Source organism: Rhinopithecus bieti, unplaced genomic scaffold (assembly GCF_001698545.2).
Source record: "Rhinopithecus bieti isolate Rb0 unplaced genomic scaffold, ASM169854v2 scaffold_41644, whole genome shotgun sequence".
Lineage (NCBI taxonomy): Eukaryota > Metazoa > Chordata > Mammalia > Primates > Cercopithecidae > Rhinopithecus > Rhinopithecus bieti.
The window spans coordinates 1-17,071 of NW_016817838.1; the positions used below are offsets into that span (position 1 = coordinate 1).

Below are 17,071 nucleotides of genomic sequence, written 5' to 3' on the forward strand. Positions count from 1 at the left end.
TGGTTGCAACTATGCAAATATTATGTCTAGATAGAGATATGGATTGGTTGCTCTAAGAAAACAGAAGCTTGGACAACAAATTTCCGAGTCACATTTTATAGCTTGGAGCAGCACTGAGTGGGCAACAGTTGAGCAGGGTAATTACAAACAACAGACCTCACTATCCCATGTTTCCAGCAATTCTGGTAGCTAGCTTCTAAGCAAAACCAATGCCTGATGATTCCCACTCAATTGTTTTTTTGAAGGGAAGAGTTGAAATATAAAATGGGAAGGTAGAACAGAGACTGAAGGAGAGAGAAAACTGTGTGAATAGTTTCTCTATACCAGCTCTCAACTGCAGGCAGATGGGGAAGTAAAAAGTGCCTGAATTTATAGAGGCAGAGGGCTTGAGTTTGGATCTGCATCTACTACTTACTAATTCTGACCTCTCAGCTTCTAGTATCACTTTTCTTTTAGTAAAAGGGGTTAATAAAATACTTTTCTCACAAGTTTATTTCAAAGATTAACAGAAACACTTCATGTGAAAAGGGAATTTGTCATAAACCGCCCTTCCTCATCATTATTCTCTTCCAGAGCACCCTGGTACTTCGATACAGCTTTATTGTGTGTACCGTCCTTTCATCCGTTCCATCCACGTACCTCCCGTAATGTGGATTCTGAAGGCTACGCACCTCATACAACCTGGCCTCCTTGACACTTGAGCCCAGCTCTTCTACACTGGTATGGATGTGTTGCTGCGTTTCTAACTGCAACTCCACACTAGGCAGGTCATTGCCCCACTCTGCTCGTTCCAGTTTCATCTGAAAAAGAAAAAACATATACCACATAATTTACTGAATGGCTTGGTAGGAAAACGGTCAGAATCAACGTTTGGACAAGGAAGCAAGGGGTAGAGGACTGAACAAAAGACATCTAGGCCATCTCCTTCAATCTACAGCCTCTTACAAAAAAATTACGCCATCATCACCCCTAAGAAGCAGGAGAGCAGAGCCCACCAATTATACAATAGAGCAGCTTTTCCTGCTGCATTATTGGTATACATTCCTAGAGCAATCAACCAGAAGGGAAAGGGAACTTCACAGGCTTAAAATGCTTAACTTTACACTTTAGGCATTTCTCTTTATGGGGTCTTTTCATTTCACAATCATAACTGATATAACAAGGAAGTATCTGAAAATATTTAGCTTCATTCATAACATCAACTATTGGCCAATGGAAGATAATTTCAAAACAGTTTATTTTGGGATGTTTTTATTTATTGTTACATGGGGAATATATTATGTGGACATAGGAAGAATTTAATATAAAACAAAAGAGTTAGAAAGATTAAGGGCAATATCAAATTTGAACCACTATCATAGAACACATGTAAATAGGGCCCCTTGGAACTGCAGAATACAGTAGTCTTGCTTAAACTTAAGAGTTATGATTGCCGGGCGCAGTGGCTCATGCCTGTGATCCCAGTACTTTGGGGGGGCTGAGGTGGGTGGATCACCTGAGGTCAGGAGTTCGAGACTAGCCTGGTCAACATGGTGAAACCCCATCTCTACTAAAAATACAAAAATTAGCCAGGCATGGTGCTGGGAGCCTGTAATCCCAGCTACTCTGGAGGCTGAGGCAGGAGAATTGCTTGGCTTGAACCCAGGAGGCAGAGATTGCAATGAGTGGAGATCGTGCCACTGCACTCCAGCCTGGGTGACAGAGTGAGACTCTGTCTCCAAAAAAAAAAAAAGGTTGAGGCCAGCGCGATGGCTCACTCCTGTAATCCCAGCACTTTGGGAGGCCAAGGTGGGCAGATCACCTGAGGGTCAGGAGTTCGAGACCAGCCTGGCTAACACAGTGAAACCCTGTTTCTACTAAAAAAAAAAAAACAAAAAACAAAAAAACAAATTAGCTGGGCATGGTGGCACATGCCTGTAATCCCAGCTACTAGGGAGGCTGAGGCAGGAGAATTGTTTGAACCCAGGAGGCAGAGGTTGCAGTGAGCTGAGATCGCACCATTGCACTCCAGCTTGGGCAACAAGAGTGAAACTCCATCTCAAAAAAATAAAAAAAGTTATGATCAACAACAAAAAATGAAGAATAAACTCCTCTGTTAATGAGAGAATTAAAAAAAAAAACAGATTTACCCTATAAAAAATACAAGACATTCTTCACAGAAATAGAAAAAACAATTCTAAAATTTATATGGAACCACAAAAGACCCAAAATGGTCAAAGTTATCCTGAGCAAAAGAACAAAACCAGAGGAATCACATTACTTGACTTCAAATTATACTACAGAGCTATAGTAACCAAAACAGCATAGTACTAGCCTAGAAATGGACACATAGACCAATGGAACAGAATACAGAACCCAGAAACAAATCCATACACCTACAATGAACTCATTTTCAACAAAGGTGCCAAGAACATACACTGGGGTAAGGACAGTCTCTTCGATTAATTGTGCTGGGAAAACTGGATATCCGTATGTAGAAGAATGAAACTTGACCCGTCCCTTGTCATATACAAAAATCAAATCAAAATGATTAACACCTTAAACTATGAAACTACTACAAGAAAATACTGGAAACACTTTCCAAGACACTGGTCTGGGAAAAAATTTCTTGAGTAATACCACCCAAACACAGGCAACCAAAGCTAAAATGAACAAATGGGATTACATCAAGTTAAAAAGCTACTGCACAGTGAATCAACAAAGGAAAGGAACAGGCTGGGCACGGTGGTTCATGCCTGCAATCCCAGCACTTTGGGAGGACAAGGTAGGTGGATCACTTGAGGTCAGGAGTTCGAGACCAGCCTGGCCAACATGGTGAAATCCCATCTCTACTAAAAATACAAAATTAGCTGGGCATAGTGGCGAGTGCCTGTAATCCCAGCTACTTGGGAGGCTGAGGTATGAGAATTGCTTAGAATCCAGAGATTGCAGTGAGTCGAGATTGCGCCATTGCACTCCAGCCTGGAAGACAGAATGAGACTCTGTCTCAAAAAAAAAAAAGGCGGAGGGACAACCCACAGAATGGGATAAAATGTTTGCAAACTACTCATCTGACAAGGGATTAATAACTGGAATATATAAGGAGCTCAAACAACTCTACTGGAAAAAAAAATCTAATAATCCAATTAAAAATGAGCAAAAGATTTGAACAGACATTTCTCAAAAGAAGACACACAAATGGCAAACAGGCATACGAAAAGGTGCTCAACATCACTGATTTTCAGAGAAATGCAAATCAAAACTACAATGTGATATCATCTCACCCCAGTTAAAATGGGTTTTATCCAAAAGGCAGGCAATATACAAATGCTGGCGAGGATATGGAGAAAACGGAAGCCTTGTATGCTGTTGGTGGGAATGTAAATTAGTACAACCACTATGGAGAACAGTTTGGAGATTCCTCAGATCACTAACAATAGAGCTACCATACGATCTAGCAATCCCATTGCTGGGTGTATACTCAAAAGAAAGGAAATCAGTGTATCAAAGAGATCTGCATTTCCACATGTTTGTTGCACCACTATTGACAATAGCCAGAATTTGGAAGCAACCTAAGTGTCCATCACAGATGAATAGAGAAAGAAAATGTGGTACTTAAACACAATGGAGTACTATTCAATCATAAAAAAGAATGAGAACTTGTCATTTGCAACAATATGGATGGAACTAGAGGTTATTATGGTAAGTGAAATATGCTAGGCACAGAAAGACAAACACCGCATGTTCTCACTTAGTTGTGGGATGTATAAATCAAAACAGGCTGGGAAGAGTAGTACGGGGTCAGAGGGAGGTGGGGATGATTAATGGGTACAAAAAAAAATAGTTAAAGAATGAATACTACCTAGCATCTGATAGAACAAAAGGATGACTACAGTCAAAATAATTTACTTGTACTTTTTTTTGTTTAAACTTTTAGTTTTGAAATGGGGTACTGCTCTGTTGCCTAGGCTGGAGCACAGCAGTGTTATCTTGGCTCGCTGCAACCTCTGCCTCCCAGGCTCAAGTGATCCTCCCACCTCAACCTCCCAAGTAGCTGGGACCACAGGTGTGTGCCATCATTCCTGGTTAATTTTCCATAGAGATGGGGTTTCGCCTGTTGCCCAGACTGGTCTTGAACTCCTGGACTCACACAATCCGCCCACCTCGGCCTCCCAAAGTGCTAGGATTACAGGTGTGAGCCACTGCACCCAGTCTGTACTTTCTTTTTTTTTGAGATGGCGTCTCGCTCTGTCGCCCAGGCTAGAGTACGGAGGTGCGATCTTGGCTCACTGCAAGCTCCACCTCCCTGGTTCACGCCATTCTTCTGCCTCAGCCTCCTGAGAAGCTGGGACTACAGGCGCCTGCCAACACTCCCGGCTAATTTTTTATATTTTTAGTAGAGATGGGGTTTCACCGTGTAGCCAGGATGGTCCTGATCTCCTGACCTCTTGATCCGCCCACCTAGGCCTCCCAAAGTGCTGGGAATACAGGTGTAAGCCACTGCGCCCGGCCCCCAGCCTATACATTTTTAAGTAACTAAAAGAGTATAACTGGATTGTTTGTAACACAAAGGATAAATTTCTTGAGATGACAGATACCCCATTTTCTATGATGTGATTATACATTACATGCCTGTATCAAAATATCTCATGTATCGTATAAATATATATACCTTCTATGTACCCACACACAAAAAAATTTAATTAAAAAAAGATAACAGATGTACGACATGGCAATTTTCTCCAAGCTCTCACTTAGAGTACAGTTAGCTGAGGAAAAAGATTCCCAAAGGGAAAACTGTATGCTATTCAGTATGGGACTGTGAGAATTTGTGCCAACCTCATCCATGCAAGATTTAAGGAGAAGGGGGCTTGGGTCTCAGGCAGCATCAATAATTAAGAAAGTCAAGCCAGGTATGGTGGTATATACCCATTGTCCCAGCTACTCAAGAGGCTGAGGCAGGAGGATCACTTCAGCCCCAGTCTAGCCTGGGCAACATAGCAAGACCCCATCACTCAAATGAAGGAATAACAATAATTAAGGGAATCCGCACAGGGAACACAAAGCAATCTTGTCCTCTTATAAGCTGCTAAATCCGGTAAACATTAGTGTACTGCATAAGCTTTTGGATATACACCCACCTGCATCTCTTCTACCCAAGACAGTAGTTCATACACAAATCGGAGATTGCCTTCATCTTCAGAGGAGCTGATAGCCACAAGTTCAGCCCGAGTCATAGGCTTTCGGAACCAGGAGGTAGAAGAAGAATAGGGTGCCTTGGTTAAAGGTTCTGCTTTCAGATGAGTAGTGGTTAAAGTAGAGGGTGGAACCAATTCAAGTGAAGCGAAATGGCCCTTCCGGTACAGGTTTGTACACTCTAGGCGCAAGGTGACCAGCTCATCCTGCAGACGCATGACCCTGAAATGGAAGAAGAGAAAAAAGGAAGGGATTTAAATCTATAGTATACTTTTTAAAAATAAAATCTTCCTTATCCATTTGACAAAGATATGATAAAATAAAATGAGCCACCCTGGCCAACATGGTGAAACCCTGTCTGTACTAAAAATACGAAAATTAGCCAGGTGTATTGGCACATGCCTGTAGTCCCAGCTACTCAGGAGGCTGAGGTAGGAGAATTGCTTGAACTCAGGAGGCGGAGGCTGCAGTGAGCTGAGATCATACCACTGCATCCCAGCCTGGGTGACAGAGCAAGACCCCATCCCAAAAAAAATAAAATAAAAAACAAAAAATAAAAATGAGATCATATAAGGAAAAGTGTTTAGAAAAAGTGCTATATGAATACAAGGTGATATTATTAACATCTCCATCTAGTTCAGAATTGTTTTTAAGACAAATGCCAAATTACAGTGTTAACTGGAGGGAAGCTAACAATACTATTTATATAACTCTCAAATAGTACAATAAAACAAACAATGGATTAGGGGTCAAGAAATGTGGGTCCTAGTCTTGGCTCTGTAAAACTAGCCTTGGGAGGCCGAGACAGGTGGATCACAAGGTCAGGAATTCAAGACCAGCCTGGCCAACATGGTGAAACCCTATCTCTAGTAAAAATACAAAAATTAGCTGGGCATGGTGGTCCACGCCTGTACTCCCAGATACTCCGAGGCTGAGGCAGGAGAATTGCTTGGACCCAGGAGGTGGAAGTCGCAGTGAGCTGAGATTGTGCCACTGCACTCCATCCTGGGCTACAGAGTGAGATGCCGTCTCAAAAAAAAAGAAAACAAAAAAAACCAGCCACAGGACTTTACACAATTTTCAACTTCTATGGGTCTCAGTTTTCTCCCCTATAAAAAGAATGTGATGGATCACCAATGTTTCTAAATCAGAAGTTGTGTTGTGTCCCAACCCTGCAGGTAGTTCTAAAATACATGAGAATGGGCCAGATATAGTGGCTCACACCTGTAATCCCAGCACTTTGGGAGGCTGAGGCAGGAGGATTGCTTGAGCCCAGGAGATTGAGATCAGCATGGGCAAGATGGCAAAACCCTGTCTCTACTAAAAATACAAAAGTTAGCTGGGCATGGCAGCCTGCACTTATAGGCCTAGCTACCTGGGAGGCTGAGGTGGAAGGACTGCTTGAGCCCAGGAAGTCGAGGCTGCAGTGAGCCATGATTGTGCCACTGCACTCCAGCCTGGGCAACAAAAGTGAGACCCTGTCTTTAATTAATTAATTAATTAAAAGAAAGTATGTGGGATGTTATAAAAGGCCACAACGACTGAAGTAATCCTATGGGTACTTAGTGGGATAGGGGTGCAATAAGGAGAAACTGTCCTCCACTAACAGAACATTGCTGCCCAAGATATCTGTAGTATCTCCATTGAGACACTGACCTCAAATGTCCAAGTTAAAAGATTAAGTGCCTGACTCTTGCGCTACTCTTGATCCATGAGTCTCAGCAGTAAGCAAGCAAGCGCTCCGTTTGAGTCCCTTGTTCCTCACCTAAAAGCCAGCTCTTCTAGCTGGTAGTAATTCTCATCCCGCAGGATCTGGAGATCCACCTGCAGCTGCCTGATGAGACCTTCACACTCCTGAATGTACATAATGACATCTGACTCACATTGTACCGGTTGTCCTGATTCCAGATGAGCAGCATCCTGAGACAGGAAGAGAGAATAACAGTGGGAAAACTTCCATTGCCCCACTCACTAGGACAGAGGGAGCCAAGGAATCTACTGCAATTCCAAAGAAAAGGGAAATAATACATCTGGATTCCTCGATTGCTAACTTCAACCATTAGAGCAGAGGGCGAGAAGCAGAAAACATGTGACATAGATGTGGGACAAAACAGTCAGAGACTTACAGCCTGCAAGGTATTCTTAGCTAGTGTCAGTTTTTCTTCACAGTTCAAAGCACCATTCTGAATTTTGTTTGCAATCTGTAGCAGCAATTCCAGCCTGAAATAAGATAAAACTATAGTCATGTGAAAGGTTCACAGCAGCTCAATAAATAATGTCAGACCACTCTCAGGATCTGGACCCACCTCTCCACAGCCGGCCGAAGTGATTTCTCTCGCTCCAGCATCTCTATGATGAGCTTTCCCCACTCTTCTTCCACATCATTAGGGTGATAACCTTGAGGCAGTTTAATTCGGCCAAATTCAATCCACACCTGAAAGAGACACTCTTTCAGTCCAAAAATACAGCCATGCCCTCTTGACCCAGTTTTGATTTACACATCACTTTTTGCTTCCTTACCCAGCCATTCAGCAGTTTTTCCTATTGTCTAACATGGAAAAACAATCAAATATGTATCAGGTTCTTCACCCTTGAGGTAAAGAGCAGAAAAGTCACCTCTAGAATGTAGGGACTACCTACTCTAAGTCCTTCCATTCCTTTTACACTTTCTATAAATCCTCCTTTCCCCTCAGTAACTTTTATTCTGGCAAAGTTAAAGTCTCATCTCTACAACTTCAAATTCTCTAGGAATCAAATTCTGAACAGAAGTCTCTCTTCTTTCCACCCTAGGGAAAGATTCAGCTTTCCTCTGAGAAGCAGAAAAATTTATCCACAAAACTCAAGATTTCTGAATAAATATATGCCATTTTTCAATAAGCCCTTTAAAAAACAGAGATGGCTGACACTGCTCCTTTACCACAATATTTTAAGACCAACCTGAGAGTGGTGCTATTATTTGTCACCAGGAGAGTACTTCTATTAATGCAGTTTGGGAAGAGAATACAAGGAATCTATAATCAAGAAGCAACAACAGTACAGACCAGCAAACCCCAAGTCTCAGTAAAGGATAAGCTCTCTTACCTCTAGTAATTTATATAATTCCTCAATTCTTCCTTTTTCTCTCTCCTTGGCCAGAATTTCTGTTTCTTTGAAGTGTATATATTGGTTATAAAGTGCCTATAAAATTAATATTTGGTGAATGAATGGACACAAACTTTAGGACCCAATTTTTCATACCACCTCACTCAGAAGCCAGCAGTGATAATAAGCTTGGAGACTTACTCCCTAGAAAGATTTTACCAAAAAAATTTAAGTCCTTGACTTTACCTTTAGTTCAACAGGGTTTTGGGGAAAAGTTTTATCTGACATCAGTATTGTATGCTGTTTGATCCAGGGAATGAGGGAGTCCACTCGGCTTTGGTATTCTTGCCACCTGGAGTCCACTTCCTATTGCCAGAAGGTAAACATCACACACCTGATTAGCAATAGCCAAAACAAGCACAAGAGGAAGTAGCTCAGGCCACTCCAAACTATATAAAATCCCTTTCCTTTAATTGCCTAGATGCTGCTCAGTTTAATGCTCACAGTACCAGTTTCAAAGCTCCTCAAGGGCTCTCAGGCTGGGATTCAATTTCCTGACACTAAGAAAGGCTACAAAGCAAGCTACTAAAAATATTCTGAAAAGAGCTGTGATCTACCTAATCAAGCTGATATATGAATGACTAATAAAATACTTCCCCATCTTGAATTACAGTTAGGGATGAAAGGGACATTCCTTGCTGGCATTTAGCACCAAATAGTCTATGCTAATTGTTACAAAATTAGCAGTATCTAGACTCATTTCCAGGGCCAAGAATAATGTCGATGTATGATAAAGATACTGGATATATAGTTTGATATCATGAGTATACCATCAGTGCTTAAGAAAGTGTCTAAGCAATACATTCCACCCAAAAGAATCAAAGTCAGAAGGCCTTCTAGGAAAATGTTATTTTACCGTAGCACTGATCCCTTCTCCACCCTCAGGGACTTTAGGGAAGGCATCATAAATTGAAGACACATAAGTGATTACAGACTTTTCATCTGGAGATGGCACATCCACATCTGACAGAGAATGGACAAGAAATTTCTTAGTCAGAACAAAGGAACTTGACAAAAGAAGGAATACTGAATACGTGTTCCTTACTCAGTTCAGTAAACTCTCTCTCACCTTCTGCATCCAGCAGACGAGTGACCCCCAGTCTTTCTGCCACTTCAAAAGCCTGTTCCAGATTCTCTCGGTTACTCTGGATTTGTACCCTCTCCATGTCTACCAGATCGGGTCTGTAAAAGTCCAGCAAGGCACATGAAAGGTCACCATCCACACATCACACATGAGTTCACACAAAGAAAACCTCCTAAAAGTTCCCAGAGCTGAAAACACTGAGTTAGAGAAAAAGCAGGAGGTCAAGAAGAGCACAAATTCCATTTTTAAGTATACACCAGGGGCTCAGTGCTCCCTAATGCTAAACTTAAACACACAGTTTAGGTTTGTTGAATGTCATGGGAAAAATATCATCAGTTAGCACTGAAAATTGGGGCATGTTTATGACCACTAAGAACTCAACAATTTTTAATTTTGTCATTCAGAATTTCTATCTTCCTCACCTCACTTCAGCCACCTGCTGTTCCTAAACCACTCCAAAACCACTCCAAGCAAGCCCTCACTCCAGGCCCTTTGCACTTGTATTTCTTCCAACTGGAACACTCTGACCCCAGAAGCCTGCATGACTCACTCCCTCATGGCTCTGCTCTAACATGCTCACCAAAGAGGCCATCTCTGACCACCCTGTCCAAAATATCACAAACCTCTGCCACTTTCTAATCCCGCCACTGCATTTACCACTGCTTGATGGCATACATTTATAACCTATTCTCCCTACTGGAAGGAAAGTTCCATGAGAGCAAAAACTTTCACTGTTTTCTTCACTGCTCCTTGTGCCCAGTTCCTAGAAAATTAGTTAAATAAATATTCCTTTTTCAAATGAACAAATGAATCAAAGCTTTGATTTTTGCTTGAGGAGGTGGAAATAGCATTATAACTAATTACAAACAAGAGATGAGAAGAAGCCCTGCAGGAGCACAGAAATTCCACTGTTCTTACCGGTATCGGTGAATGAGTGCATTGAACATCTTCCCATCACTCCAGCAGGAGGAAAAGTTGGTGCATTTGATTCCTGTGTAACCAGCTGTCACCTTCTGGGTCCACAGGAGTAGTTTCTCCTTAGCTGACATATCCCCTGATTCTCCACTAATGTAGATGTCAGAGATCTGTCAAAAGATGGGACACAGAATAATTCATTATAAATAAAACAAAGTCTTTTAGCCTTCTCTTCTCCATACATTATGGCTCTTAGTAAAACGAAGATCCAAAGCTGGAAGCACTTCAGAGGACTATTCCAACATATATTCACCCTCTTGCTAGTCAAAGAAACACAAATTAAAACCATGAGAGGTAATTTTTCACCTGTCAAATTAGGAAATGTTTGTTTTTAATGATAATATTCACGATTGGAGAGAATATCTAAAGTTGGGTACCGTCATAGACTGCCACTAGTGAGAGTATAAATGCCATAACTTCTCTGGATGTCAGTTTTGAATCAAGTCTTAAAACATACATACAACTTGATAGGAAGTCATCAGAAATATAAACAAATAATTTTATACATGAATATTTATCAAAGCATAATAAACGTGACTTAGCAAAAAGTTATAAAAAGCTTAAATACTAATGAGGGGTTGGGGTTGACTGGTTATAAATCATAGCACAATTATAGCAGAATAGAATTCTTTGTAGCACTTAAAAAGTTATGTTTTAGAAAGTTTCAGGCCAGGTGCAATGGCTCATGCCTGTAGTCCCAGTTACTTAGGAGGCTGAGGGGGGAGGATCACTTGAAGCCAAGAGATGAAGGCTGCAGTGAAGTATGATCATGCCACAACACTGCAGCCTGGGTGACAGAGTGAGAGTCCATCTCAAAAAAATAAATAAAAATTTTAATGACATAGGACAATGATTACCAAATTTAAGAAACAGAATATAAACGAAATAATATATAGTAATCTTATTTTGTACAAAAGACATACAAAATATACATTTAAGTACACAGTCATATATACATACAAATGCATACACATACACCTATGTATGCAATACAGGCGCATATACTGTATATATGTGAGAAATACAGCAAACTAATAATCATAGTTACCTCTATGGAGTAACATTACAGGTGATTTTTATATTTTCCAAATTTTCTACATCCTGTACATTTTCATAATAAGAAAAAAGTAATTTTAAGAAATCTCCAAAATACAGCACAAGACCTATTTTAGAGAGGTCGTAATGCAGGTGAGGAAAAAGTGCATGTCTCGTGCGTGCAAAGTGGGACTAATACCACCTTTTCAGGGTTGCTGTGATAATCAGTGAGATTACACATTAAAGCAGCTAGCCCAAACTCAGGGTTATGCTCAACAAATAAGGGTTCCCTTATCTCTTCTTTATTTGAAGGCTGGTCTTTCTTCAATTCTTACTTGTCTAACTCCCACAGCACTGACAGTCTGTATCATCATCTAATTAAATGTTATTTTGAGCTGGGCGCAGTGGCTCACGCCTGTAATCCCAGCTCTTTGGGAGACTGAGGCAGGCAGATCACCTGAGGTCAGGAGTTCGAGACCAGGCTGGCTGACATGGTGAAACCCCATCTCTACTAAAAACATAAAAATTAACCAGTGGTGGCGCGCAACTGTAGTCCCAACTATTTGGGAGGCTGAGACACGAGAATTGCTTGAAACTGGGAGGCGGACGTCGTGGTGAGCTGAAATTGCACCACTGCACTCTAGCCTGGGCGACAGAGTGAGACTCTGTCTCAAAAACATAAAACAAACAAATAAATAAATGTTATTTCGCAGTATGGACTATTATTTCATATATTTAATCTTATCTCCCCTAGACTGCACGTAGGTTTCCTGAGGGGGTCTGGCACCACATCTTAACAACCAGAGCAATACAAAACTGAACTGCAGCCCCTGTGTGGGAGAGCTCCTCACCACTGGATGTGTTCAAGCAGAAACTAAGATGCTGTGGACAAAATAACTTCCAAATCTGAGACCCGTGGATCATAGTCCTTCGGTGCACTGCCCATTGCACTTAGTGTGCTGGTTGTATGGTGGGACCTTAACATGTTTTAATTAATAATAACTTGGTTTGGCCGGGCGCGGTGGCTCAAGCCTGTAATCCCAGCACTTTGGGAGGCCGAGACGGGCGGATCACGAGGTCAGGAGATCGAGACCATCCTGGCTAACACGGTGAAACCCCGTCTCTACTAAAATACAAAACTAGCCGGGCGAGGTGGCGGGCGCCTGTAGTCCCAGCTACTCGGGAGCCTGAGGCAGGAGAATGGGGTAAACCCGGGAGGCGGAGCTTGCAGTGAGCTGAGATCCGGCCATTGCACTCCAGTCCCGGCAACAGAGCGAGACTCCGCCTCAAAAAAAAAAAAATAATAATAATAATAATAATAACTTGGTTTATGAATTAAATAATAAAAATAATAAAATGAAATAATAAAAATAAGGAAATAAAACTATTTTGGGGGCCAGGCACAGTGGCTCGCGCCTGTAAGCCCAACACTTTGGGAGGCCGAGGCAGGCAGATCATCTGAGGTCAGGAGTCCGAGACCACTCCAGCCTAGGCGACAGAGTAGGACTCTGTCTCAAAAAAAAAAAAAAAAAAAAAGTATTCTGGGATAAAGCCCACCTAGAATCTGTAGACAGGTTACTTAGCTAATTCAAAGCAATGCATAAAGTGAAACAAGTTTAGGCTAGCATTATTTATCACCTCTGGAGTGGGACTATGAATAACTTCATTTTTTCTTCCTACTCTTCTTTTTTTCAGACTTTGAGTAATGACCACACTTTACTTTTATAATAAAACTATAAAATAATCCTTGTTAACAAGGAAAAATATTAAGCCTTTGATTCATACAGATATGTGTTTGAAAGAAGGCATTTACTAGAAATGTGACCTCAGGCAAACCACGTAAGCCTCCTGGCCCAATTTTTCCCATATTTAAAATAGGATAATAATTTTCTCAAAGGATCATTATAAGGATTAAATAAGATGATGTAGGTAGTGCCGAGGGTACATGTATTTCCTTCCCATAATAATAAGACAGCATACCCAGCACAATTTTTGGTCTGGGTGTTTGGGGCAGAGAAAACACAGGCATGTCAATAGAACATCCTATCTCTTAGTCATCTCATTCAGGTGCAGTACCATGAAAGTAGTAGCTTCCCTTGTGACCAATACAAGGGAGAAATCAATAATAAGGCATCTCCAAGTGCCTGAATTTACAAACTCATAATAGATGAGATTAAATATCAAATGATATTTTAAAGTTGGAAAGAAAAAAAAAGGGGCCAGGAACTTTAACACTATATTTAGAATAAAAGAAAGCTGCAGACAAATAAATATTACTAAGATGTCTGAAGAAAGACTGTGAGAATAGACGAGTATGGGAAGCTTGCATTGAGTATAGAAAAGGGAAGGTAGGAAGTACTGCCTCTATGCCTGTGAAGGTGAAATTGTGCCCCACCCAGCAGATTCAAGGGACATGGGTTCTCATGCCCTTGACAGGTACATTTCTACAGAAGAAATCAGACTATTCTACTTTGATGATGACAACTAATAAGACCATCCTACAAATCATACCTCCACTCACCACCTCTCTGCTCTGACTCCATGTTCACCTGACATGAGGTGACAACTTTCAGATTATTATTTGCTTCCCATATAGATATTATAAAGCAACAAAAGCACTAAGTGGCCAATTCATGAATCTTGAATCACTTGGCAGTCAAAATTTATTTTGTAAATTAATAAATTCACATTGACCAATCTCATGTAAATGTGATCTGTGTGAGTCAATTTCCTAAAACTTAATCAATTCCAGGTCTACTTGGGGCTGGGGGAGGGGCAGTAGTGAGGAGAGAAGCTATGGAGCTGCAGAGCCAAGGACCCAATAATGGATCATGGCTCTTCCTATAAACAGCTTCTTCCTAGTACCAATTCTATTTCAGTTTCCCTTAACATTTCTAGCTACCTATTTCACTGGCTAAATGCAACATTGATATATCCCACTGCCTTCACTGTAGCTGCTTCGCATACATATAAAGTAAAACATTATTGGGAACAGGAAATAGATTTGTTGACGTAAAAAAAGTCAGAACTTGAATAAGCAAGACAAAATCTAAGTATTTGGGTTCTTTACCCAAAAATGAAATTCCAGTTAGTTAACTGATATTGTATGTTCATTACAGCCATAATCTTTCTGATAACATCTCTCATCTCTTAGTATTTCTGTATATTGCACTAAAACTACTTCAACGAATAGCTTTACTTCAGATTTTAAACATAGCTGTAATGAGATAGATGTTTGGATCCCTAAGGAAAAAAAAAAAAATACCCTGTATGGATTAGGGCCCTTCCTAGACTGTAAACTCGATGAGAAAAATGGGATTATCACCACAACCATCTCAGTAATTCAATTTGGCTTTCATCAATCTTTTTCTGTATACTCACACATGATATGTGTTCACAGTACTGTCCTCTGGGCTATGCAGAAGTTTTACCTTAATCTCCCAAATGCAGAAATCCAGCTTCAGTTTCAGAGCTCTTTCTCCCTCATCTAGATTTTTTAAGGAGGAAGCCATTTGGAGACGGAGAACAGCCTCAATATTATGCCTCAGAATATGCAAATTCCACTTGAATTTCCTTTCAATTCACACTTCCCAAAGCTTGGTTAATTGCTTTTCTGAAGTATTCCCATAAGCTGAATGTTTTTCTAATAATTCAATAAGTATTGACTGAACAACATCTTAGCACTATGACAGGCACCATGGAGAAGAACAAAAAAAAGACACACCATTTACTTATTCTGTTAATATTTTTTGAGCAACCATTATATTCTAGGAGCTGTGCTTAAGTTCTTAATATCTCAAAATAAAAAAACACAGCCCCAGGCCTCAAGTTCAAGCAATTTAATCAGGGAGACAATTTACTACACAAAGAGATCAATGTGACAGAGATAAGCAAGTGATCCCAACTAGCAATGCCAGAGGATTGCACAGCAACAACCTCTGTGCTGAGTTTTAATAAGTAGAAGTTGGCCAGGTAAAAACATGGAAAACAAAAAAAGAAGACATGTCTGCCCTGCAAGAACTTAGTCGAGACATGCCATAACTAACTAACATATGATTATCCCAAATATTTTCCCAGATAACAACAGGTGTGTGAAACTAAAACAGGAATACAGGAAGGGAAGCTCTGTGGTCCTCCTGAATACACAAACTTTTAGAAATTTATTTACACATACACACGTTTAAAATTAAGCAGTATATTTAATGCATTTAGTGTTAATGTATTTTCTGCCTTTATAATTTCAAAAAACCGTATTATTCAAATTTCACATGCATCTTTAACATCAATGTTTTTCCTTCAATAACGCTATTTTTTGAGTGAATTTTCTAGAAAATACTGTCTACTTTTCTTTTTAAGATTTTAAAGTTAATAACAGCACTTTTCAGAATCTACATTGTCTCTGGGTATTTCATTTCAAACCACAAGAATCCAGTTGCATAACACTGGATAAGCGTTTTTTTTCATTCATTCTGTTGTGTTTATTTGTGATCCCCATAATGTATGTGTGTGTTTCATATGCAATGTGAGTGATTCAAAAAAAATTTTTAATGTTAAGGCTTGTATACAACTACTTTCAACACTTCAAATTAGGAGATTATATTCCCAGGAACAATAACTAAAACTTTCTTAGATTTTTGGTTCCTCTTTTTTGTTTAATTAATTATGGCAGTTGATCTCTACAAAAAAATGTTAGTGATTGAACTAGCAGATGGTGACACAGATTTATTCACCCTTTTTCATGAACTGACTATAAGCTCCCTGGAAGCCTAATAACAAGAAATGCTTTATAAGAAGTAAAATATAAAGAGAATATCTCTTTTCTGAAGGTTAACTTTTGGAGGAAAATAATTTCATCTTGTATCTATGGTAGGTCACATGAAAGAGTTAAACAAATTCAAAGCTAAAAAAGACCAATAATTATAGTAATATCCAATATAGAATCTCGGCAGAATGGAAAATTACTGTGGGCTGGAGTGATCACAAAGATTTCTAGAAGAAGTACCATTTAAACTCATCCTTGAAGGGTGTTACAGAACAGATGAAAGGCAAGGAAGAAAAGAATTCCAGGTAGAAAGTGGATGTAAACAAAGTTTACGCAAGAAACTGAGATAAGGTGAAAGAGAAATAGTAGTTAAGGGGTTGATCTGTTAAAATGAGAAGGTTTAAATTGGGAATCAATAGAAAAGATAAGATAGATTACAAAGGAACTGGAATACCCAGCTGAGGAGTTTGGACTTTGTAAGTCTCGCAGTGGGTAAGACAGTTGCTCAGAGCAAGTAGGTACTTGATTATTATGTCCTCAAGTTTCTAGCTGACCTCATCACCCACTAAAGATAAAGCATCAGACCTTGAAAACTTTCAAGAAGCAAATGAAGGCTGGGTGCAGTGGCTCACTCCTGTAATCCCACCGCGTTGGAAGGCCTAGGAAAGAGGATCACTTGAACCCAGGAGTTCAAGATGAGCCTGGGAAACACTGTGACACCCCGTCTCTACAAAAAATTTTAAAATTAGCTGGGTGTGGTTGTACTCCCCTGTAGTCCCAGCTACTCGGCAAGCTGAGGCAGGAGGATCGTTTAAGCCCAAGATGTCAAGGTTGCAGTGAGCTTTGATTGCACCATTGCTCTCCAGCCTGGGTGTCAGAGCAAGATTCTTTCTCAAAAA

The 17,071-nt window shown here is 40.2% G+C and overlaps 1 protein-coding gene across 1 annotated transcript in view; it reads right to left on the minus strand.

Moving 5' to 3' along the window:
- Positions 1-611: 611 nt before the first annotated feature.
- The window catches only part of MACF1 (microtubule actin crosslinking factor 1), a gene marked incomplete at its 3' end in the record, with an annotated part of 222,954 nt that continues 206,494 nt past the window's right edge, over positions 612-17,071 (minus strand). The window contains exons 8-17 of the mRNA XM_017856132.1: positions 10,319-10,485; positions 9,386-9,498; positions 9,173-9,279; positions 8,503-8,622; positions 8,257-8,352; positions 7,482-7,609; positions 7,302-7,395; positions 6,941-7,095; positions 5,121-5,397; positions 612-800 (exon numbers count right to left, since the gene is read on the minus strand). Coding sequence (XP_017711621.1) covers positions 612-800; positions 5,121-5,397; positions 6,941-7,095; positions 7,302-7,395; positions 7,482-7,609; positions 8,257-8,352; positions 8,503-8,622; positions 9,173-9,279; positions 9,386-9,498; positions 10,319-10,485 — 1,446 coding nt within the window. The remainder of the gene's footprint in view (positions 801-5,120; positions 5,398-6,940; positions 7,096-7,301; positions 7,396-7,481; positions 7,610-8,256; positions 8,353-8,502; positions 8,623-9,172; positions 9,280-9,385; positions 9,499-10,318; positions 10,486-17,071) is intronic.